The sequence below is a fragment of the Pseudorca crassidens genome, chromosome 9, assembly GCF_039906515.1.
Source record: "Pseudorca crassidens isolate mPseCra1 chromosome 9, mPseCra1.hap1, whole genome shotgun sequence".
NCBI lineage: Eukaryota > Metazoa > Chordata > Mammalia > Artiodactyla > Delphinidae > Pseudorca > Pseudorca crassidens.
Genome location: NC_090304.1, coordinates 8582933 through 8608600, shown reverse-complemented (window position 1 = coordinate 8608600; position 25668 = coordinate 8582933). Strand labels below are relative to the sequence as shown.

Sequence of the window (25668 nt, the reverse complement as noted above, 5' to 3'; positions counted from 1 at the left end):
TTTTCTGAAAGAAAAAAAAGGTAACAAATTCAAAGATGTTATTTAGAATGTCATCACTGGAACAAAGGCATGGATTCTGTCAATATAGGAACGTTGAGGAGTCTAAACAGAGATGTTATGTGATTTTTCCAAGATCACACAGCATTTTCACTACACACAGCTGGAGGTGGAATGCAGGGCTGGGGTATCCGTGCAGGTCCGGCAGCTGGAAGCCAAGGACGTTTACCTGGTGCTTGCCTGGTACCTTGAGGAGCCCTGTGGACTAGATGTGGGGTGCATGGATAGATAAATAGAAGCCAAGATAGATGACAGCAGGTGATGAACGGTAGGTAGACAGGTAATAGACTAACGCTGCATCTGACAGGTGACACACTTGTTGATAGACAGGCTGGATGATAAACAAGATGTATTTAATGAGCTAGCTGAGAGACGAAAGGACACACAGACAGGAAGTTGCCTTAGAACCAAAGGATGCCAACAGCAGGGATGGCTAACAGCCTTATTTTCTGTTTAGTCAAATGGTAATACGCACACGTGATCCACGCTCCCTGTTCAAGGTTTGAAAATACCCGAAAACTGACGGAAAGAAACGAAGAGTCAGACTTTGGGTACCACCCGAGGGAATGACCCGACGCTCGCCCGGCCTCGGGTGTTGCCGGAAATGGCCGACGACCGCCGGCGGTCGGCGGGGCGGGATGCGGGCGGGGCCGGCTCAAGGCAAGCGGGGAGGCTTCGGGTGTTTCCGGAAACTGCCGAGAGCCAGTTGGAAGTGGGCGGGGAAAGGCCTGTGGGCGTGGCTGGAGTACCCGGAGTCCCTTCGTGGATTTCCGCAAACAGAGCCGAAGCTTGGTCTTCGGAATCGAGGAGGCGCGCGCGTCCCCGGGATTACCTTCTTCGGGTGTTTCCGGAATTCACCAGTAGTCCGTGGCCGGGAGGAGAAGGCGCGCCCCCCTCCCGTTTCTAGCGGCTTCGGATGTTTCCGGCTGCTGCCGGCGGAAAGAGCCGAGGGCCGGCGGTGGTGGCGGCCATGTTGGGAGCAGCAGGTCCGGCGGCGGCTGCCTGTGTGCCGGGCGCGGAGCAGTGCCGCTGAGGGCAGGGGAGGAGCGAGGCAGGCGGCCGGCTGCGGCGGCAGAGAGTAGGCGGAGCGGCGCGGCCCGGGCGAAAGGCGGCACAGCCCAGCCGGGGGTCGGGGGGGTGCGGTCCGGAGCCGCTCGGAGCCGGCGCGGCCTAGCCCGAGCGGCGCATCCCCGGGCTGGCGTGAGCGGCAGTCCGGCCTCCCCGCACCCCCGGCCGGGGCCCATGCGGCGGGTGCCCCTGCTGTGAGAAGCCCCGCCCGGCCGGGCTCCGCGCCTTCCCTTCCCTCCCTTCCTCCGAGCTTCTCGGTTCCCTCCCCTGAGATACCGGCGCCATGTCCAGCGCCCGGACCCCCCTACCCACGCTGAACGAGAGGGACACCGAGCAGGTAAGGAGCCCTAAGGGCTCCCCGAATTCTCTGGCTGGGCCCCTGCACCTTGCAGAGCCTCCTCCCTCCTCAGCTCCCCTCGTGCCCCTGCTGCCATCCTGTAAGCCTCGGCTGCCCTGTCATCTGGCTCCTGGCCCCGTACATCTCCCTTCCGAGTCCTCTCCTGGGACCCACCTCGTCCAGACTCCAGGCTGTACACTTGTCTTTCTGCCGACCCCCCCGCCTTCTCCCCTCACCGCCCTCCTGCGCTCTTCCGTGTTACCTCCCCAGCTTCCTCTTCTCTTCCCTTTTTCTCTCGGGGGCCTTTCTGGTCTTCCTCCACCCACGCTTAAAGCAGCCACTCTCCTGTTCCTCGACTGGCACCCTGCGATTTGCCCCAGGTCGTTGTCCTCCTCCTCCTCCTCCATCCCTCCAGCCTCGCTTCCCCTCCGCCCGCACCGGTTCTCCCAGTCCCAGCTTTCACCCTCAGGGTCCTTGCCCCGGAGTGTGTTCTCGATGCCTATCCCCTTTCAGTTCCCCGGCTTTCTACCCTGCCTCTTGCATTTTCCAGATTGTGCTCTCCCTCTTGCTTGCAACCCACCAGCTCCACCCTCATCACCTTTCCAAATCTTTCGCCTACTCTTTGCTCATCACTTTCCCTTCTCTTCTCCAGGAGCTCCCTGGTGCCTCGCGCTGGCATTTGTTGCTTCCGTGTTTTCCCGTACAGCTGTCATGCGCATAGTTTTCCCACAGGTTGTCTTTGGGGTTCCAGTCTTCACTCCCTTCAGAGTCTTTGGTTCCCTCACGTTCTCTTCCTCTGGGGTTTGTGTTTTTGAGTCTTGGCCTCCTGTTTCTCACTGTGAGTGCTGTACCAGCCTTCTCCCTGGGCTCTCCCTACCGAGGGAAAGACAGTCACTATTTCAGCCCCACTTCGTTTACACAACCTGTTGCTCGGTCCTTTCCCCGGCCTTGCCGCATCCCCGGCCTTGCCGCATCCCCGGCCTTGCCTTTCTGTCCTCTTGCACCGCAACACAAACCGTGAGGCTTTCTTGTTTCTTCACTCCTGGATCTGTCACTTTACATAGTTTTTCCCCCTTGCTTGTTGCCTTCTGGTTTCTCTGCCCTCACCCCATCTTACTTACTATGCCTCTTAATTAGGATTGCCTTTAATCTTCATATTAGTTTCCTGCCTTCCTCACTTCATGTTTATTTTTCCCATATATGCCCCTATCCATGCCCTTGTGATTGGCTAGTCTTTGTAACCCCCCGGGCCGGGAACTTTGCACGCTAGTTTCTTGAGCTACACACTTCCCCCTCATCCTGGCAATCACTGCTATCATCTGTCACCCAAGCCTTAGCCTTTTCTGTGTCATCTCACCTCTTAGCCGAGAGGCGTCCACTTTCCACCCCTCTCCTTTCTTTCACCATCTCTAGTGTCCCTTGCTGCCTGCTCTGTGGAGAGTCTCCTGCCTGTCATACCTTGGTGGAGAACTTTACTAGGCCAAAAAAACTTGGTGGAGAACTTTACTAGGCCAAAAAAACTTGACCTGAAAAAAGAGCTCTTCTCCTGTGGGGCTTGAAGTGCTTTTTGCATCCTTCTCCCTCGCTACATTATTTATGTTTTCATCTTGTTTCCTTCTTTCTCCTTAGTGCAATAGAACTGTTGTTATAGTCTCTTGCATATTAACACCTTTCTCTGAAAAATCCACCCTCTTTTCATTTCTCTGATGTTTTTCTCTTTTGTTACCCCCTCACTCTCTGTCATCTGGGCAGTCAGGAACTCAAGAGGAGTTCTGGATAAGTTTTTCTGCAGTGGTTGACCCTTTCGTTACTGATGGATTGACTGCTTGCTTCTGGGGTTGAGATGGGTTGAGAGGGAGTGATGGTTGATTTCCGTTTCATCAGCGGGTTTGGCAGCTGCTTCTGTATGGGACTGAGGTGTTTGGAAACTGGAGCATGGTCTGTATCTCACCGTCTTTCCCTCCAGTGCCAGCTGTTTCTCTCCTTACTGGGAACCACTTTCTCGAGGCCCTCTTGAGGTTGCCTGTTCCATTCCTTTTCCTATCACAGCCTTTATTTAGCAGGTAAACCCTGCTTAACCAGAGGACTTTCCCAGGCTGTTGATTCTGAGCTGGTAGGAGGAGGCCAAGTGACTGACTGGCACCCTCAGGCATCTGGGGAGTGGCGGTGGAGTGCCTACTCTCTCAGCAAGGCTGTGGGGGGCATTGTATTCAGCAAAGTAGAGTAACAGAGTGCCTCAATGTGGTTTCTTTGTGCTCTTTACTCCATGGAAATGTATTCTTGCCTTGGTCTTTTTCTTGTGATGTGTGCATTGATTTCCTCTCTTCCCTACAAGCCTCACATAATGCTGAGCGCATAGTAGGAACCCAGTGCACGCCTACTGATTTTGTGATAGCAGAACTCTGTGAACCATTTGGGAACGTAAGCTGCTCCTGATAACTTTGTCCAGAGCACTGGCTGCATACATTGTCACCCTGTTCCAAACTATGAGTTACTCATCCTGTTTCCACTCCATGGATTTAGGTTCCCCTGAGCCGCTAAATTGGTCCTTCTGTCGTTCTCAGGGTAGCCACACCATTGACTTGATATTAAGTCTCATTCCAGTAAAAGCGTGGATTTCGAAAAACATAATGGGCAGATGCAGTATTTTTTTAAACAAGAAAAGAGACAAGTAGCACCTCCTCTGGTCATACGGCTAGAGAGGCCTGAAGCACTGGTCTCCTTTGGGCTAGATCATGCCACCAGGTGAGACCAGAAAGCTCTTCTCGGTCCTGTTGCGATTCTAGCTAAAATGGTCATTGCATAAGCCTTAATGTTGTGAAATAAAAAGGGGATTTGGTTGGTTTGGTTTCTTTCCCCCAAAGGCCCTCTATTATCTGGGCTTGCCTGGTGGCGCAGTGGTTGAGAGTCCACCTGCCGATGCAGGGGACGTGGGTTTGTGCCCTGGTCCAGGCAGATCCCACATGCCGCGGAGCGGCTGGGCCCGTGAGCTATGGGCGCTGAGCCTGCGCGTCCGGAGCCTGCGCTCCGCAGCGGGAGAGGCCACAACAGTGAGAGGCCCGCGTACCGCAAAAAAAAAAAAATAATAATAAAATAAAAATAACAGAGTTCCTCTATTATCTTATTTAGATTTAAATTATTTTAATTGGTTTCACAAGAAAATAGGTAAACAAACTGTTGGTTGTCTTCGAGCTCCAATCTCTTGCTCTTTCTCTCCCCCTTTCTTTAAAACATGTGGCTGATGAGAAGCTGTTTCTAGGAGCTCTTTGATCACATCTGAATTAAACAGACATACACACACACAAAATGTTGAAGCATAAAAATAAACCTAGTGTTGCAGAGAGATTGCCTGTTTGCTGTCGACTCTGCTTCTAACAGTGAAAGTAGGAGATAAAAAGAAAGTTAAGCCCTGTCTTTATTGTGATTTTTGTGACACCTGATTGCAGATGTGCTTTTTCACAGTCATAGACTCTTCCTTTTGCAGAAAGAGGGTTGTGACCTGGGGCTGGTAGTTTTGAGCATTCTTAATCTGAGAGCTGAGCTTTCTGTTCACTTTTCCAAATGGCTCTGTTGGCCTGGAGGCTTGGCAGTGGTGAAAGCAATCAGCAAGATGACTGTTTGTCTTCCAGCCAGCAGCAGCAGTAATAGGCAAGTGGAGAGGGGTCCAACTTGCGGAGTCCACCTGCCGCTGGCGAAAGCTTCCTGTAACACCTGGTAGAGGGCCTACATTGGCTTCATACCTGCCCCACCTCTGGGCCTCAGGAACCACAAGAGAGGGCTCCTGAGAGAAAGCACCTGAGAGAAAGCAAGAGGCTTTCACTGCCCACCTGCCTCTGCCTCTGCTGCAGTGGGCCAGGGAGGGGTCTGCTGTTGTCCTTCCAGGGAGTGAGTGGCATTGTTTCTTCTCTCAGATGATTCTGGGAAGAGGAGTTTGGAAGTGTGGGTGAGAGCAAATCTAACTTTTAGAATCCCGTACAGAACCACTGAGCCACTCCAAACACACATATCCCTGGATCCCAGTGTTGATTCTGGCTGAATGTTTCACTGAGTGATCTGGTTTTAGTGTTGTCTTGTAGAGAGCTCGGTTCGCTCTCCCTTCACTCCGTGTCCTGCAGGCTGTGCAGCAAGCCCCATGCTCTGGGTGCTGACTCCGACCTCTGCCCTTTGACCCTGGCCAGGGGCTCCTTGGTGGTGCTGCCTTCTAGTCAGGGGTGTGGGTGAATGTCAGACCATATAGTCTTACTTTCTGCTTCACCCTCGAAACAGGGAAGAGGTATTGTTAGACCAGGGGCTCCTAGAGTTGCCATACTACAACCTTTGAACCTGGTAAAGGTAGCTACCTAGTAAATTGTAACAATTTCTCTCTAGTCTGTGGACTTTGGGAAGTAGCTAAACAGATGGATACAAGGCAGTCATTGAAATTCGGCCTGCTTCAGATTAAAATCAAGTTTGCACGGGGATAACTGAATCTTTCGGATGGCGACCAAAGATTGGGCTTGAGTTTTCTTCAGCATAAATGTCTTAAACAGAGTTGATGCCTGTGAGGCAGGAAAAGACTGAGAATTTGTTTTCTGAGAGGTTTGCATGGTTAGAGCTCTTGGGAGTCAAAAACATCTCAGACTAGACTGCTTCCCCTTTGGACAGAACAGCCTAATTCTCAGTGGGCGTTTGACCAGGACTAACCCATGCCTTCATGAACTCTTTCCCATTGAGCACTTAGCCACCTGGCTGGCATTCCTCTTCTCCCAGGAGCTTCCATGACTTTCCTCATATGTACTATGTCGACTTAAATGAATATTTTATGCCTAGAGTGCAGCTAAGCGTTGGACCTTGTGGCCCATTATCGACAAGCGAGGTGGGGGCTGGATGCCACCCTTGGCCCCAAGATAGCGTCTCTGCTAAATGGACTCCCCCCAGCAGCACTTTGAAGGTCATTAATGGATTGGGATGAAGTAACCTCAGCAGATGGAAAGGGCAAGGAGGGTGGTCATCCTTCCTTCCCTAAGGCTGCCTGATGAGGCTTTCCTGCAGTAACCAGGTCCAGCCCCAGCTCCTTGCGCTGGATTAAGCTGTAGACTGACCACTAGGCCTCTGCTTTGGGAGGAGACGTGGAAAGGGTTTGGTTCTCTCTTAGCCATGGTGACGCTGCCACATTTGCCACTTTCCTGCGTCAAAGCAAAAATTGAGAGGGCTATGGAAAGGGTGGGTGGAGCTTAAACCTGGCCCTTCCTCCTTCAGCGGAAGTTCAGCAAAATGACAAACCAGATAGGTGGCTGGGTTTCCTTTTCTTGATGGTAGATTCCAGTATTTGTACATTTTGCACCTGAAGCTTGGATTCTCCAGGCTTTCTCCCAGCCTTCATCAAGTATGAGTCACTGAAGTGTTATCTATGCATTTTCCCCTTCTGTCTCAGCAAAGAGAAGAGTAAGGCTTTACAAACCTTGTGGGGGAGGAAACACCCATTTCCCACTTGTGGCATGGGAAGAGGCTGTCTATTGCCATGTTAACTCTGAAAGTTCTAGCTCTCGGAGCAGAGCGTCACTACCCCGCCACAGCCCTTTTAGTGCGGACTGTTGAATGTCTTTGCTGTTTCTTAGACTTTGAGATGGTACATCTGGTTCTGAAAAGGCACCAAGAGAACATCTGGCCCCCTTGGCTTCCAGTTCTCCCTCAGAGGAGGGGTCCCAGGGCCTTCTCTGGCCCACTCGACCTGCTTCTCCTTTGCCGGGTATAAATAGGCTAGATCCCTTCATCTGAATGTCCGTTTTGTCTAGAGTGTTTGAAGTTTTTTTGGTCCCTTTGGGGAGTTCTTTCCACAGATGTCTGTCTTTGGGTTGGCACTCATTCCCCCTTACTTTCATTTATTCCTTCTCATTGGAAAAGGGCAAAAAACAAATATAATTCCTCTTGTGCAGCAAATGATTGACTTTAGGCTTATGAAGTCATAGTATCACAAGTAGGAGGGAGGGTTAGATGGACACTGGTCTTGGTGGCTAGGTGGATCCTGTGGGACAGTGAAGTGGGGGAGGGGGAAGGGGGGTTCAACGTCTGGCTCCAAGCCACCTTTTTCTTTTTAACGTAAGGAAGGCGGAGCAGACCAGCGGCTTCTCTGTAGAACCAGTCAAGCTAGTTTTGAGCTGCCTCGGCCTCTTTTCCTCTGTGCTCTTTGGGAAATTGGCAATACAGAGATCTGCCTCCTCTGGGGCTCTGCTCATTGAGGCATGAGTTTGGAGGAGGTCTGTAAACAACCACCTTCCCTCCTAATTCTGGATGGGTCTCTGACCTGGGCCTCTCCAGTGAGTGGGCTTTCTCCACACCTCATGCTACTCAAAGCAACTTGGTCTTACACACCTTTCACTGGAAGCTCTAAGATAGAGCTCCTTTTCTTTGCAGTTCACAGCTTGGCAAAAGGCCCTTCGTCTGGCCAGGAGGTCTGTGCTTGGCTCCCCACGTGTGGATCTGGAAGGGAATCGGGACTCCTGACTCCTGGCTGTCGTGATCTGGCTGCTAAATCCAACCAGACCCCAGACCTTTTGGATCGGTACATAGGTACTGTCTGTCCAGGCCTGCTGGCTGTCCAGGCCCACTGGAGAAGAAAAAAGGAGAGAGAATAGTTTTTGATCTTTGGCAGTTCAACAGGTACTTCAGCCATGGGGAACAGTTTGAGTGTCCCTGATCAAGGGACCCGTAGGGAAGGTGGGAGCCTTCAGTCACCACGTACTGGCACTTCCTGAACACAGTAGGGAATCTTTCTCAGGGAGGGGACAGAGCAGGATTCTGAGCCCCCTGCAACTGGACTGCAGGTGCTGCTGACGTAGCCGGATTGTTTTCTCAGTCTCCCACTAAGCAGAAAGCTCCCAAGTCCAGAAGCTTGGTGATTAATGAGTGCAGCTACCTGCAGGCAGAGCTCTAGCTTATGTCCTTGTTGCTGCTACCGTGGTTTACTCATTGCTTCTCCTGAGGACCATTTTACTGAAGGTTTTGTTTTGGTTACTCATATCCTGTATGCAGGGTGGCCCCCTTTTTCCTTCACCTTCTTTAGACCCGAGTGTCTGCTGGTTTTCCCTTACCCCATCACTTCCTCACCTCCTCTCCACAGATGGCCATCTTTTGACTGCCTTTGCACATAGCATTGGCAGCATTTTTGGCTTCTTGCTTTGTTTTTGCCCAAAAGAGTTTGAATTACTGGTTCTCCAGTCACAGGAAGTGGGGTCCCTTAGGCCCTCTTGGTCTAGCATAGCATTCTGATTGAGTTGAGCTTATGGCAGAGTTGAAAGGAGATCCCAGCACTTTCGGACTTCCAATAAATGGTGTCACTGTGGTCAGAGCAGGCTCTGCAGCTAGAGTCCCTGTATTGGAATCTTGGGTCGGCCCCTACTGTGACCTTGGGCTTATTTTATCCCTCTAGGCCTGTAAAGAAAAAGGAGCAATAATAATACCTATCTTAGAGATATAGTTGTTGTGAGTATTAAAAGGATTAATGAATATAAAGCGCTTACATTAGTGCTGGCAGGACGTAATAATTATCGTCATCGTTGTTTCAGTTGAGCAACTTAGTGAATTTTCTCTGAGCACCACACAACTCCAGGTCAGTATAAGGGACGTAGTTTGGAATGTCTCTGTAATGACTGGAAGAATCTTGGCCTCTTCCAGCCATTGGGGTTCCATAGGTGCTTTTCCTAGCATTTCTGGGTTTTTTAATTTGTTTGTTTATTTTAGCTTTCTTTTTTAATCAGATATCTGAAAGAAAATAGGATGCTGTTGGAGAGGTTTATGTACTTTTGAAAGCCCTTTTTAAAAAATACTTCGTTTATTTATTTACAAGATATCAATATTAGGCAACTTTATTGATTAAAGGGGAAAAAAAAACACACCACCCTCTGCCTGCCCATTATTTCTGTGGTGTGAATGGTGGTGGTGTTGGTGGTGGATGTGCAGTCTCTTCATTGGCTGGAAGGCCAAATCCAAAGTTACTGGAGCATGGGCTTTTCCCAGCTGTTGGGATCCGGGTGTTAGAGGAGGCCCCACCTAGTGCCAGGATTTCTTTCATTGTGTTCCTTTATTCACGTGCAGTATTTACCCTTTGGCAACAGGAGAAAGCTCCCTGTTTCTCTTAAAGACCACATGGGAACTTAGCAGCTGATGATTTTAGGTTCCTTTTTCACTAGCAGAGGGGCCTTCAGGGCAGGTTCTTGTTACCTTTGTTGGCTTTTCTGAAGTGAAAAGAAAGCCTCCCCTTTGTGAGGCCTGGGAGGGAGGGTGACAGTCATTTCTCAGCGGCTCCTGTGGATTTGTGGACTTTGAATCTTGGGCCGAGATTTTGGTCTCAGTTGGTTCCTGTTGATGTTCCTTGCTTGCCACTTCTAGAGCCTGAATGCCTTATCAGAACAGCAAGTAAGTTGCTCAGTTTTTTTCACACTGCCACTGTGGCCAGGGAGAAAGGTAACAGTGTCGCCGCAGAGCTCATCAGGGAATGTTTCTGTCAGTGTACTTTCCTCTTCCTTTTGACCCCTCTGCTGACTTGTGTCTCACTTCCTTTTTTTTCTCTGTTTGGTTTCTTTGAACTCTGTTCCTTCCTTTTCACTGTCCATCTTGGGTTTTCATCTCCATGTACCACTGCCTTACCTGTTTGTATGCCTGTGTGCCTCTTTTTTTTTTTTTTAAGGGAACTTCTAAAATTATTTATTGATTGATTGATTTTTGGCTGCATTGGGTCTTCGTTGATGCGCGGGCTTTCTTTAATTGCGTCGAGTGGGGGCTACTCTTTGTTGCGGTGGGCGGGCTTCTCATTGCGGTGGCTTCTCTTTCTGCGGAGCATGGGCTCTAGGCACGCGGGCCCAGTAGTTGTGGCTTGCGGGCTCTAGAGCACAGGCTCAGTAGTTGTGGCACACGGGCTTAGTTGCTCCGTGGCGTGTGGGATCTTCCGGGACCAGGGCTCGAAGCTGTGTCCCCTACATTGACAGGCGGATTCTTAACCACTGTGCCATCAGGGAAGCCCTGTAAGCCTCTTTTGTGGCATGGCTCAGGAGAGGAATTTTGCTAGTCTGAGATCGCCTTCATGTATAAAATCCCAGAACCACCCAGTCCTTTCTTTCTCCTATTCCTCTGATTTCTGTAAAGTTAAGGACTCACTGCTTTAGAAAGCATTTTATTTTTGTGTCTCTGGAGCCACGTTCCTCAGTAAATCCAGGCTTGGCAACTTGACAACTTATTAGGGATGGCATTCCAGTTTCCCTGGTGACAGGGTCTAAGCTAGTTCTAGGCTGTTTCCTCTGACCAATCAGGAATGCCATAACTCTAGATCCTGTCTTGGGAGAGATCTGGGGAGGCACTTGTTAATTTTGGTAGCACAATATTGAACTTGGTTCTCAAAGTGTAGTCTGGGGACCCTTGGGGTCCCTAAGACCTGTTTGGTGCTATACAAAGTCAAAATAATTTTCATTGTAACATTAATGCAGTATTTGCCTATTTCACTCTCATTCTCTCACCAGTGTACAGTGGAGTTTTCCAGAGGCTAAATGATGTGTGTTGACGTCATCACTCTTGGCCAGTGGAATGTGTACTTCTTTATTTTTGTGTTTCCTAGAATTTTTAAGGTAGTACTTTAAGGCATAAATATGGAAGTTTTCTGGGACTTCCCTAGTGGCGCAGTGGTTAAGAATCTGCCTGCCAATGCAGGGGACACAGGTTCGAGCCCTGGTCCGGGAACATCCCACATGCCGCGGAGCAACTAAGCCCATGTGTCACAACTACTGAGCCCGAGCTCTAGAGCCCAAGGGCCACAACTACTGAGCCTGTGTGCCACAACTACTGAAGCCCACGCACCTAGAGCCCGTGCTCCACAACAAGAGAAGCCATTGCAATGAGAAGCGCACGCACCACAACGAAGAGTAGCCCCCGCTCGCCACAACTAGAGGAAGCCCGTGTGCAGCAACAAAGACCCAACGCAGCCAAAAATAAATAATATAAATAAAAATAAATTTATAAAAAAATATGGAAGTTTTCAGTGATGAACTCGATTTGTTCTCAGTACTTCTGCTGTGCTCTTACTAGTTTTCTTCGGTTATACCTGCTAATCTCTGTAAACCTCATTGTTGTACAATAAGTAGTTATTTTAAAATCCCAGCATTTTCCTTCACCTTTGAAGAAACACAAGAAGTAAGTACAACCTGCAACACTTACTTGTAAAAACTTTTTGGAAAACTAATAATTTTTAAAATTTTATTTATAGTTTATTTTAGCACTTAATTCTGTTTTATTCTAAAATAGAAGGAAGTTTATAGTATTTCTCTTATATTTAAGGATTAATTGTTGGCTTAAAAAAGGGAGGTTGGAAGTCTTGCTTTCTCAACGTACCTGCCAGCTCTGTTTACTGCAACTGGACATATCAACAAGTGAAAGGGAGGGATCTACTCTGAAGAAACTGGGCGAAACTGTAGACAAGAACTGAAAAAAATAATTAAAAGAAATGAAAATCATAATGAAAGTTATCTTCTCAGCTTTATAGATGCAAATAATGTACTTTATTGTATCTTATGCAACAGAGCGTTTTCATGTAGTATTAGGATGCCAGTTAGGTTGAAGCATCATTTCAAGACCAGTCAGTCAGAGTTTAAAGAAGAAGGAATTACATATTTTAAGCGTACACACCATGGTCTCTTCCAAAGCCAAAATTTGTTCCAGCTTTTCCACCTAGAAATGACAAAGTCACTGAAGCCTCTTACAGGATGAGTTATTGCTTTGGCTAGAATAGCCCACCCAGTAGCTGAGCGACTAAAGACGTTTTGAACAGCTGACGTTCCTGAATGCCCACTGAATGAAAAGTCAGTAAAGTTCAGGGTAGTGCCACTTCATATGTTACCGTGACTTGTCGAATTAAAGATTTAGCTGCAAACATGAAGACCGAGGTAATATTTATAAAATTTTACTTTCACCTTACAAATGAGCGGATTTATAGACATGGCTCAAGTTGTATCAGCACCAGGTATGCTTCAAAAAATATTTTCTTTTGTGTGAATGCTCAACAACAAACACAAGTTGTGATAAATATGCATAGGGTTGAATAACTTTTTTGACTCTCATGGTTTATCCTGAAACAATTTCATTTCCATTTGCACTGTTGGTGCAGAAGCAGTGACAGTGAAAACTGCTGGTGCCATAACATGGATCAGGGCAGTGGCACAAAACTGCTGGTGGTCGTAGTCATGGACTTTCCTGCTACACACTTGTGGTTTAAAAAAAAGCCATTTTCACTTAAGAATGCCTTGGATGAAGCACTAAAAATTATGATTTTTTTAATTAAATCTCAACCCTCCGATAATAAAGGTCTTTGATGCTCCAAGTGAAGAAATGCAAAGTATCCATGGAGCACTGCTGCTGTATATACCGCAGTCCAGCTGCCTGGAGAAGATGCACTTGCGCGTTGGAGCCGAACCGTCTACGTGGGTCATCATGTTTACTTGAAATAACAGTTGATGGACAAACTATAGTTGTTCGTACTGCAGTATTTAGTGGACGTTTTATTGAAATTGAACAAAGCCTGTCACCATTGCCGGTGATAAAATTCAAGTTTTCAAGCAAAATTTAGAATTTTGGAAAACTTGTATTTGTCAGACTTTTTTGATGAGATCGGTGATAAGATTGATGTGATTTTTCTGATGTTGTATGAAATGCCAGTATTTGGAAATTCTGCATAATTCGGTGAAGGAATGTTTCCTAGATTGTCAGTGGGTAAAAGAGCCATTCAAAGTGCAGGATGACCAGTGGAGTTTAATGTAAAAGTACACAAGAGGTTCATTGATAAAATTTCAGATTGCACATGGCAACTAGTCCTTAAAAACTGCTACTTGTGGAGTTTTGGTCTAGTATCAAAGAAGAAAATCCTCAATATTTGAAAGGCTATTAAACTCCATTTTCCAACTACACATCTGCGTGAATGAGATTTTCTTTATATCTTTCAACCAAAATAGCATGTGGAAACACACTGAATGCAGAAGCAGATATGAGAAGTTGGCCCTCTTCCATTAAGCTAAACATTAAAGAGATGTACAAGAATATAAAGCATGTAACTCTTGTTGCAAATTTCATTTTGTTTTAGAAATAGTTTCTTTGTTTAAAAAATGGGTTAGTTGTGTAAACAGGTAATAGGTTTATTGTTGTTTTGAATGAATAAAAATAATTTTAAAAATTATCAGTTTCAATTTCTAATAAGGTAAACTGTTGATATCTATGACCCACATAAACAAAAGATCTTCATAGTCCTTGATAAATTTTTTAAGAGTTTGAAGAGTTCTTGAGACCGAAAAGTGAGAAAACCTTTGTTGTAGACAAAACCTGAGTTGATTTTCCTCAGTCTTGGGCTGGTTACCTGTGATGACTTCACAGGGAGCCCTTGTTTGCAGTTCCCAGCCCTTGTAATAATCCCTGCCTGGGCCTCAGAGACTTTGACCCGAGTGAGCTTATTTCCTTCTTCTAATACATATAGCATTGGCCTTGTGAGGTTTTTTGTTGTTGTTTTATCTGTGGTTTATTTCCCCCGTTTTTTCTCTTTATTCCCTAATTTTTCTTTTTCTCATTTTCCCTTTCTCTTTATTCTTTTATTTTTCTCATTTTTTCATTCTTTAGTTTGTTAGGTTTTTTTGGTGGGGGGGTCTGGCATTGTGTTTTAATTACATGATAAAAATCAGTTCATCAGGTGGACTTCCTTTAGTATGTGTGAAGTTGTGGTTTGGAAAATATAGTTTCTTCACTAAAAATAAGTAACATGTTTATATGTAATGGGTTTATTAATGTTCTTTTAAATGAATGGAGACACTGATGGATATAACCCATATAAACAAAAGCATTTGGGGAGCTCAGTTATTTTTAATACTGCAAAGGCTTTCTGAAACCAAAAAGTGTAATAAGAACCACAGCTGTAGACAAAACCTGGGTTAATTCTCCCTGGCTTTGTTTGGTTGATTTCTTGGTAATTTCATTAAAAAAAAAAAAAAAAAAAAAAAGAAAGTTTTGCAGTTCCCAGCCCCTATTTAGTCCTGGCTGGGCCTCAAGAAGGCACTTGCTACCTTGGTTTGCTGTTGTTCTAGCCGAGGAAGCTGGTTCTCAGTGACCAGAGGGACTTTGACCAAAGTTGGCTCGTTTCCTCCTCTGAATACATAGCATTGACCTTGCGAGTTTTTTTTTAAACAGTTAAATTTGATTTTTTTAAATGTTGAGATAATTTTAAGCTTAGAAAAGTTGCAAAAATAGTCCAAAGAGTTTTTGTACGTTCTTTGTCCAGCTTCCCCTTATATTAACATCTTATATAACCATAGAACATGTATCAAAACTGAGAATTAATCTTAGTATCATACTGTTAACCAACCATCTTCAGATTTCATCAGTTTTTCCACTGATGTGCTTTTTCTGTTGAGAATCCAGTCTGGGAGCCCACATTGCATGTAGTTCTCCTGTCTCTATAGTCTCCTTAGTCTTTCCATGTCTTTCATGACATTGACAGTTTTGAAGAATGCTGGTTATTTTTATAGAATGTTCCTCAGTTGTGGTAGTCTGAAATTTTCTCATGGCCTTGTGCTTTAATTCTGATTTTTCATTGTGGTCAAATACACGTAACACAAAACTTATATTTTAATAAATTTTTAAGTGCATAGTCCAGTGGCATTAAGTACATTCATAATGTAGCCAGCGTTACTATTTGTAGAACTTTTTCATCATCTCAAACAGAAACTCTATATCAATTAAGCAGTAATTCCCCATATTCCCTTCCCCCAGCCTTTGGTAACTTCTTTTCTGTTTTCTTTCTCTATGAATTTGCTTGTTCTGAGCACCTCATATAAGTGGAATCATACAATATTTGTCTTTTTGTGTCTGGCTCATTTCACTTAGCATAATGTTTTCAACATTCATCTATGTTGTAGCTTTAATTACGTTTTAAAAGTTAACCTGGATTTTACTGTGATGGTATGTATTAACTTGATATGTTGGAAAATATAGTTATTAAGACATAGTTGTAATGGGTTTAGTAATATTATTTTAAGTGAATTAATAGATTAACATTTTCTCTTTTTTTTCTCAGTTTTAGTTACAATAACAGTAGCTATAATCCACATCAACAAAAGCTATTTGAGGTCCTTAATAATTAAGGCATAAAGGATTGTCCACACAGGAGTGTGAGAATTGCTTTTGTGGCTCATCCCTGTCCTTGATTGGCTGGTTACTTGCTGTGACCTCATAATGAGCCTTTGTTTTGCAATTCCCAGAGTCCTGGCTGAACTGCAGGAAGGCACTTGCTGCCTTGGTTTGCAGTGTATCTGTATGAGGAAGCTGGTTCTCAGTGACCTGAGGGACTTTAACGAAATTTGGCTTATTTCCTCCTTCTAATACAGAGCACTGGCTTTTTTTTTCCCCCCATTAAAAAATCCTTTGGCTTACTTGGATTTCATTATGACAGTAGATTTTTTTTTTAAGCTTATATGTAGGCTATTGGTCAATTCCAAATTTGAAAACTGCAAAGCTTGCTTAGTCTCTATCCTTGAAAAACCTTGGTGCCTATAATAGCTGAAGGCTGGTAGGCTCCAGGCACTCACTGAGGCCAGAACACCCAACAGTCTGTTCTCAGGGTGGCTGCAGAGCCTACACACTTTGTTCCTATTTCTTCTGTACTTAACTCTTTGTTAGTCCTGTTTCTTAGTGAAACACGCCTGCCAAATCCCGCTTTTATGTAAGAGCACTTTATTTTCTCCTGGAAGAGGTAAGCAGATTTGTTGTGTATGTAACAGCGTGGGAACTTTATCTTTGCTTGAAGCATCTTTAAGAGATACAGTTGCAGTAAATATATTTCTGAACTACTATATTATTTTCCACCTTGTTCTTTTGCTTGTATTCATTCTCCAGTTAACATAGCGCCTCTTTTTTTAAAAATATTTATTTATTTATTTTTGGCTGCGTTGGGTCTTCGTTGCTGTGTGCGGGCTTTTCTCTAGTTGTGGCGAGCGAGGGCTACTCTTTGTCATGGCGCGTGGACTTCTCATTGCGGTGGCTTCTCTTGTTGCAGAGCACGGGCTCTAGGCACCTGGGCTTCAGTAGTTGTGGCACACAGGCTCAGTAGTTGTGGCTTGCGGGCTTGAGCGCAGGCTCAGTAGTTGTGGCACACAGGCTTAGTTGCTCCGTGGCATGTGGGATGTTCCCGGACCAGGGCTCAAACCCATGTCCCCTTCATTGGCAGGCAGATTCTTTTTTTTTTTAATTTAATTTTATTTATGTTTTTGTACAGCAGGTTCTTATTAGTTATCCATTTTATATATATTAGTGTATATATGTCAGTTGGCAGGCAGATTCTTAACCACTGCGCCACCAGGGAAGTCCGTATCTCTTACTTTTAAAAGCTCTTCTTAGTACCGCTAATAGTAGACCTTTGGGCCTCCTATAATAGTCACTCAGACCAACTTTAAAGCAAATCTTTTTATACTCATCTTATTTGCTCAGAATCACTTCTCATCAGAATCATTAAAAAAAAGTTTAATCAAGTGCTTACCTTATGTCAATTTGTGTCTACATATAGACTTGCAGGATTGTAGCTCCATTTCCCATCACTCAGCAAGTCCCATAAGCCTCTGCTTTTTACACAAAGCATATTTCTTTCCAGAATTCAACTTGATGTGCTTTTTTCTCTCTCTTCAGCCACTGGTCTGTATGGAAGATAGACTTGCTTTCAAAGGAGATTTGTTCACTCTATTAGCTAAGGCAGTGCAGTGCCTCCTGGATGGCCCTCAAAGTACATTACTCTGTTCCCAGTGGTTGGGGAACTCTTAAAGGCAATGGACTGAGTACTTGAAGGGTAGTTGTCTCACGGGGCACAGTTTGCCCTGAGGCTAGTGTCTTCAGCTATAGACATAATAATAGCCAGCATTTATTGAGCACTTAACTTTGTCCCAGATACTTGTTTAATTAGCTGTTTTACATTCATTAACTCATTTAATCTTTGTGAGATAGTAGGTCTTATTATTTTCCCCACTTTGCAGATGAGGAAACAGACGCCCAGAAATGTTGAGTAACTTAAGGTAACAAACTCATGTGGTTTAGAGTGTGTGTTGGTGTCAGAACAAGACTTTCTTGACCGTGGAGAGCACTTTGGCTCTGGCTTCAGTTGTGTCCTGGCAGTGGAAGATAGATCCCTTAGGATTAGCTCACAGCCCGTGTGGGGCAAAACATGGCTCCCAGGCCGGCTTCAGAGTTGTGCGTGCTCTCCTCTGCCCCACCTTGTTTCTTTCTGCCCTCTGTGGCCTGTTGTAAAGGTGCCACAGTGTTGGAGATGCAGCTCTTTGGGTTTAGCTCCCTGGTCTTAACAGCTGTGGGAAACAGTTTTTTGATCTTATTGTTTAATCCTGGCTTCTGGTTTTCCTCTTCATCTCTTCTTACCTTCTGGAATTCCAAGAACTCCTTTAGAAAAACCAGGGTCTTGAGATCTGAAATTGGTAACCAACAAGTAAATACCTCACAGCATAGGACAGTTTGGATTCTTAGATTTGACTGTCCTGCTCAGTAGCACCTCACTAACTCCCAAAAAGAAAACTTTTGTTTGTGGATCTTAACTATGTACATTTTATCCTTACGCAACTAATATTTTCTTTTTATATACCATTATGTACACTTACACACGCAGAAGCCCAGAGCTACTTGCTTTTAGCCTTGACTGCCAAGGACACTGAGAGCACTGTAGCTGGTAGTGCCAGGCCTCTGTGTGTGTTTGGGACTTGCCAGTCCAATCCTGGGAGCTGAATTCTGTCCGTCCTGCTGTGTCTCTTTATCCCATCGCTTGTGTAATATGCCACTACTTCCTGTTTGCATTTGTCAGCCTTTCTTTTGGTTCACTTCTCTCTCCTGAAGCTGTGCATGTGGTCCTGCTAGACATCTGGAGTTGTTTCTTCGTGAGAGTGAACCTCTGAGGAATTTCAGTTAACTTGAGTTTATGAGTTTTTGGTTTGATTTACTTGCTTGTCTACCCCTGGCAATATAGTGCCTTTTCTTTTATCCTGTTAGAGGTTTTGATTTTATTAGCAAAATTCTGAAATTTTGAGCTGATTTAAAGATGCCAGCATGGGGCATGGGTAAAGGGGGTGAGCTGCTGCCCCTGATTCAAGCATCACTTATCCACTTGCGCCCCTATTGCTGCCCTAGCAGAAAAAGAGGAGGAGTTCAACTTATATGATTGTATTTGTGTTCAAACCTGATTCACTTCTCTAAGATCACGGTTGCATGCCATTTCTAAATTACTTTAGAATCCATCTTTTTGTTACAGTGGAAAAACCAAGGTCCATGTGAATTACTTTGAGAAGCACAGCCTGTTGGGTTTCTTATGAGTGGTTCTCCCCCTCCCCACTTCCCACCTGTTTTTAAAATTTATTAATTAATTTATTTTTGGCTGTGTTGGGTCTTCGTTGCTATGTGCAGGCTTTCTCTGGTTGCGGCGAGCGGGGGTACTCTTCGTTGTGGTGTGTGGGCTTCTCATTGCGGTGGCTTCTCTTGTTGTGGAGCATGGGCTCTAAGCGCCTGGGCTTCAGTAGTTGTGGCACGTGGGCTCAGTAGTTGTGGTGCACGGGCTTAGTTGTTCTGTGGCATGTGGGATCTTCCTGGACCAGGGATCGAACCCGTGTCTCCTGCATTAGCAGGTGGATTCTTAACTGTTGCGCCACCAAGGAAGTCCCTCCAGCACATTTTTATCTCTCCTCAGAGGTGGCTGCTGTCACATACAGGTGTTCTTTAGTGATGCAGGCCACTGCTTCCTTGGAGAGTGCATGGCAGTGTTCTCTTGCTAATGAAAAGGCTGTCATAATGGGTTAGGTCCATAGGGGCTCTGCCCTTCTGTACCTGTATTCCGAGGGAGAAAAATCTCCACCTTAATTACCACATCATGCTGGCAGAGAGGTGTGGCTGCTAATCGATTAGATGACAGTCCTTTGCATTGGTGTGGAACTGTTGAGGTTGTTTTGTTTTTAAATAAAATAGATTTGAGCCAGGTAAGTTTATTTTGAAGAGATAAAGATTTCCCTTTATTAACCTCATGTCTTTTTTTTTTTTTTACAGACTGTCTTTTTTCTCTTTTTTAAAATTAATTAATTAATTTTTGGCTGTGTTGGGTCTTCATTGCTGCATGTAGCCTTTCTCTGGTTGCAGCAAGCGGGGGCTACTCTTCGTTGTGGTGCACGGGCTTCTCATTGCAGTGGCTTCTCTTGTTGCAGAGCACGGGCTCCAGGCGTGTGGGCTTCAGTAGTTGTGGCACACGGGCTCAGTAGTTGTGGCTCACGGGCTCTAGAGTGCAGGCTCAGTAGTTGTGGCACATGGGCTTAGTTGCTCCGCGGCATGTGGGATCTTCCCGGACCAGGGCTTGAACCTGTGTCCCCTGCATTGACAGGCAGATTCTCAACCACTGAGCCACCAGGGAAGTCCCAGACCTCATGTCTTTAGTGCCATTTCTGTGTCCTTATCTTCTAACTTGGTAGTAAGAAGCACTAAGTTGGCTTTTCTTGTCATTCTGGTGCCGGTGGCAAACAGTGTCTTTTCCTCTCCTGCACCTTTGGTGTGCTTTCTTTCTGTTTGGTAGCACCAGATTCCTTTATTTGTTTTGGTTTTCCTTCTCTCCTCCTGTCTTGGAGTGGTTGAACCCTATTCTGAAATATATTTTTAAGGTAGTGTTTAAAAGCAAACACCCTGCCTTTCTTGAAACCACAGAAACTGCTTGTGAAACAGCCGATAGAGCAAGCTGCCAAATCCACACTGTTAAAACCAAGCCCTAACTGACAAAATGTCAGACACTGATGTTAAACCTTCTTTATGATTAGGGTGTGAGGGTTTTCTCATTAATAAATGTTTAGGTGCTGAACTCCCAGTTTCACATTTGGAATGCTTTACATTATAAAATTCTGCATAGTAAACCATTCCAAAAGAATCTTGTGCAGCTAATCTGCTATCTGCTGTAGGAAAGGTTTTCAACAAAACAATTCCCATTCCCCGTCCCCTACTTATTTATTTTTTTTACTTTTAGAAAATGATTTTCTTTGGAGGTGATTTGGACCAAGTCTCACTAGCTTTACCATTTTTTGATAGAACTATATATAAAATATATAAACAACAAGGATCTACTGTATAGCACAGGGAACAATATAACTATATTCAGTATCTTGTAATAACCTATAATGGAAAAGAATCTGAAAAAGAATACGTATATATGTGTGTGCAGACACACACACACACATATATATATAACTGAATCACTTTGTTGTACACCTGCAATATTGTAAATCAACTAAACTTCAATTAAAAAAAAAATAGAACTAGCTTCAGAATTATTTTTCCTTCAACAGAGGAAGACTGGGGCCTTAATCTTTATCCTTAGGCCCTGAATTACCTTTTTTTTTTTTTTTAGGATGGCATAGAATCTTCTGTTTGTCTAGGGAATTTCTTTCCAAGTACTTTCAGAAATAAGTATTCGTTCCTTCTTGAAACCTTCCAGAAGAACTCTGACAGTGCTGGTAGCCTGCTGAGTAAGGGTACAGTTTAAAAACTGGTACTAGTGTATACATCAAGCTATAACACTGCTTGAATGGGAGTTGATGAGGGAGACCAGGCTTGACAACCAATAATTGGGAAAGAAAAGGAAAAGTATATTAACGTGCCTCCAGAGTCACAGCCAGCACTGAGATATGGGCCTCTGGATGCAGAGCTTTACGAAGCCCTTCCAGGTTTTCCCCAAGAGCACCCTCTTCTGTTCTAACGCTAAGGGCTTGTTTTGATTTCATTTCCATGACCTTAGCCCTGAGCAACTTTTCTGACTTTGTGCTTCAGCCCTTCCTGTATCTTTGCTTGTATATTGGGCCTGTCTCTGGTTTCTACATGGGGATGAGACAAGGAAGGCTAAATGATTGATTCTTCAGTGAGTCTCCCCGGGTTGACTTCCTTTCATACCAGCATCTCACAGCTCTCATCATGGTCCACTCAGTGGGTGGACATCCCCATTCACTGAAGTCTCAGGGTTTAATATTTATTATTTATTTGGCTGCTCCGGGTCGTGGTTGTGGCATGCGGGATCTTTTAGTTGCGGCATGCGGGATCTAGTTTGCTGACCAGGGATCGAACCCAGGCCCCCTGCATTGGGAGCGCAGAGTCTTAACCACTGGACCACCAGGGAAGTCCCAAGTCTCAGGGTTTAGATAGATCCTGGTAGAACTCATGGTCGTAGCTAGAAGCAAGACCCAGGATCTTCAAATCTCTCAGCGCATGGTTCCTCTGAAAAATAACAGAAGCTACAGACTTCTAGTAACTTGGAGGGCACAGGCAGGCTGTAACTTTAGTTCGCTCCTGGATTTGGTCCTGCGTTGGACGGTGTGATTTGTGCTTATCTCTCCAATTAGGTAGTCAACTTTTTTGAAGGCTGGGCTGTATTTTACCCTTCTCTGTATCCCTTCCTCCCCCATAGTCTCTTAGAGTGCTTTGCACATGATCATCTCTCAGTGAATTATTTGTGAAATAAAACAATAAGAAAAATTACAACATGGGTATTATTCTTCATTTACCACCACCCTTGGGGAAGTGTGTCCATATTGATTTGTGAATCAGACATTTGTCTATCCAGTTTTTGGCCATATAAGTCACAAGTCTTAATTGGTGTCTTAATAGGTTCAATAATGTCTAAAAAGAACAACTTTTTCAGGATGAGAGGATAAGGGGGACTTTTTTTTTGCGGTACACGGGCCTCTCACTGTTGTGGCCTCTCCCGTCGCGGAGCACAGGCTCCGGACGCGCAGGCCCAGCAGCCATGGCTCACGGGCCCAGCCGCTCCGCGGCATGTGGGATCTTCCCGGACCGGGGCACGAACCCGCGTCCCCTGCATCGGCAGGCGGACTCTCAACTACTGCGCCACCAGGGAAGCCCTAAAGGGGACGTTTTACCCTATTACTGGATTGTGTTAAGAACTCAGAGAGGAAACCACAGCGGGGGAGTGCACTGCTGAGGAAACCCTGTCTGGCTTCCCGAAATAGGGAAGAGAGTGGAAAAGCCAGGCCCTCCCGGTTTTGCTGAATTCTGTTCTTGCCCCTGACACACAGCATCTCTGGCTATGTTGTTGCTTTTGGTTAAATTGGCCTCATCTTTCCTGCTTCTGCAATGGGTGAACAGAGGTACACTGGGTGTTGGGAATTTTGTCCAGAGCTGGAGAGATCATGTGGTCTGTATCAGAAGGCTGGAGTTATTTATAGTGGGAGAGAAGCTAAGGAGCATGGCACAGAAAGAACTGATTTCACACCACCTCAGCACTTGGTGGTGGTGCGGACCCAGATTTCTTTTTGAGCATCTCGGGGGAGATCAGGTGCTTTTCTGAATTGACCAAGAGCTGTGAGGTGTCAGGGACCACATTTTTCAGGACCATTTATGGGTAGGGCAAGAATGCGATGACTGTTTTCTACTTTCCTCTTGATTCCTTGGTCTTTGTGACTCAGGGTGTGAGAGCTCCAACTGACTTTTTTTTTTGCGGTACGCGGGCCTCTCACTGTTGTGGCCTCTCCCGTTGCGGAGCACAGGCTCCGGACGCGCAGGCCCAGCGGCCATGGTTCACAGGCCCAGCCGCTCCGCGGCATGTGGGTTCCTCCTGGACTGGGGCACGAACCCGTGTCCCCTGCATCATCGACAGGCGGACTCTCAACCACTGCGCCACCAGGGAATTCCTCCAAGTGACTTTTGAAGCTCCTGGTTTTGAACCAGTGCAGAAGGCAACAGCTGTGTAGGATGGTGGAAAAAGGACCTGTTGGACTGGTCTGCTTGGACCCGCCTCCCCCTTCCCCCACTCTGGGCAGCAGGGCTGAAACTGCTGCTTGCTGGGCTTTGCCAAGTTGGTTTCTCCTTATGGATCGGCTACCATGGCAGGCAGGCAGGCAGCTCCCCATCCGGGAGCCCTCCAAGGAGCTAGGCTGCTAGGGAGTCATGCTGCGGGGGCGGGGGGGTGGGGGGCAGGTGCTGGGCACCAGGTGTGCCACCTACCCTACCAGGGGCTGTGCCTACTCAGAGCTGCTCAGACTAAGGCTGCAGAGCCCTGAGGCCTGCTGGAAGTAGACTGTGTGTCACGGTACCTTTTCCTGCACCTTGTGGCCACATTCGTGGTATGCAGAGAGGCTGGGAGTGGTGAGGAGCTTGTAAGTTGTGGGTAAATGAAGTCTAGAGAGGGAGAGGATTCTTGCCTAGGGCACACTGAGTTCAGGGTTGTAATGTTTCTAAGTCCAGAGTTGTCACCTAGCTTAACTTTAATTTTCTCAGCCCTAGGTGGAAGAGGTTTTCCAGTGTGCGAGCTTGGTGTTCAAGACATGTTAGGTGAGGTTTACTTATGGAGCCAGACTTCTGGCAGGTTGACTCGATGTAAGACAAGGTCAGGATGTGGGCTTCAGGACGTGCAGACCATGCTCACTTCCTACTGTGGTCTCAGGGACAGGGCTGGAAAGCTTATGAGCACAGAGGCACTGAGAGCCCTCACATCCACCTAGGACAGACCCTCAGAGCTCAACTCTAGCCCCTCATTATACAAGTGGGGAAACACAGGTCACAACAGGGTGAATGACTGGCTCAGGATATGTAACTTGTTTGGGTGGAGCTGGATCTAAATTTGCTCTCTCTTGAGGACTTGGAGCTGTATCCCCCGTTGCTTCCACTTCAGAAGCAGTCCTCTTGCTTAGAAGACCTGTGCGGGGGCTACCTGAAGCCCTCATGGCAGAGGGGAGGCTGGGGAAGGACAGGTGAAAGGGCAGTAGGCCCCAGCTCCGCACACTGGCCATGAGCTCTGAAATCCTGCCAGAGTCTGCATCCGTAGAGACACCAGAAGGCCCTCGAGAATGGATTGAAAGCCGTGGGCACCAGCATTCTAGCCCTGGCCCAGGGTGAAGTAGTCACGTGGAGCAGCGATGTGCTAAGAGCTATTGGGTAAAGAGTCACTCCGAAAAAAGCAGGAAGACCCTGACCTTCTCTCGTGAATTAGGAAAGCATTGCTTGAAAGCCTGTTAGGTGCCAGGCACTGTGCCTGGGCACTGAGGACACAGAGTTGACTTAAGCCCTGGAAATTTCTCTTAGGTCGCTCCCACTCTTGTGCAGTGGTGAACAAGACAGCCACCAAGAGTTGTGAAGGAGACAGGCCGTTCCGCAAGAGCGAAGTCCTAGTGCAAGAAGGCGGCTGTCTTTGGGACACCTGGAGTGATGTGTCAGGGACCCTGTGAAGTCAGAGAGGTGGAGCAGGGAAGAATTCCTGGAGGACGTGATGTCTGAGCTGAGGCTAACCAGGAAGAAGAATGGGAACGGAGGATGGAGGCAAAGGGTTCCAGGCAGTAGGAGGCCGTGGCAAAGGCCTGGAGGTCTGAGAGAGCACTTGAAGACAAGTGGCAGGAGCCCAGAGTGAGACTCTAGGGCGGGACGAGGGCAAGGCTGGAGCTGCAGGCAGGGAAAGGGAGCTGCCAGCTGAAAGAAAAATCCAGAAACGATTTGGGTCTGCAAATCAGTTTTACAGTGTGTGTGTATATATATATGTATATAGACATTTACCCCATGTATGTGTATGTATACATATAAATCGTGTGTGTGTGTGTGTTTAAGGGGAGCTTTGAATATGAAGCCATCACTTCCTGTTCCCAGTGCTGGGCGTCCTGCTGAGGTGCCTGTGGATGCCCCCCACATGTGGCAGAGTAAGAGGACTGGTTTTTCTACATGCAGGTGTGGGTGGAGGGTAGGCTGTCCGAGGTTTCCGTCCTGGCAGGTGGGACTGGTTTTAGCTTTGGAGCAGAGCTGGCTGAGGACACTGTGGGGCTTCTTCAGGCCCAGGGACAGGACCAGTTTCCCTCTTCTCATGGGGGAGTGACTCACAGGCCGTTGCTGACACCGGAGGTTCTGCAGGCTTTTCAGAGGCAGCCTGTGGCGGCTGGTGGTAGCAGTTGGTGAGAAAGAAGTACGTGGTGGCCATTTCTCCTGCCACTCCTGACAGACATTTCTGTCGCTAAATAGCACCTCTCTGTGGCAGCCTTGGGCTCTGCTCTGGCAAAGGAGGAGCATTTCCTCTCCGTGAGAGGGGCCATCCGAGGCTTCTGCTCGACCCTATACGGCACGCCAGCGAGAGTCCGCCTTCCCTCCTGCCACTGGCAGTCAGGGGCACAGGTCCTTAAGTGGTGGACCTTAACTTACGGGGT

The 25668-nt window shown here is 46.4% G+C and overlaps 1 protein-coding gene across 10 annotated transcripts in view; it reads left to right on the top strand.

The window, feature by feature from the left end:
* The first annotated feature begins 826 nt into the window (after positions 1-826).
* Positions 827-25668, top strand: part of MARK2 (microtubule affinity regulating kinase 2) — a 58106-nt gene continuing 33264 nt past the window's right edge. For 4 of the 10 annotated variants that reach the window (XM_067748628.1, XM_067748623.1, XM_067748617.1 and 1 more), the window contains exon 1: positions 829-1462. In XM_067748628.1, the coding sequence (XP_067604729.1) occupies positions 1409-1462 (54 nt within the window). In that variant the 5' untranslated portion in view covers positions 829-1408. Of the gene's footprint in view, positions 1463-25668 lie in introns of all 10 variants that reach the window. The other 6 variants (XM_067748622.1, XM_067748620.1, XM_067748616.1 and 3 more) reach the window with 4 other exon arrangements.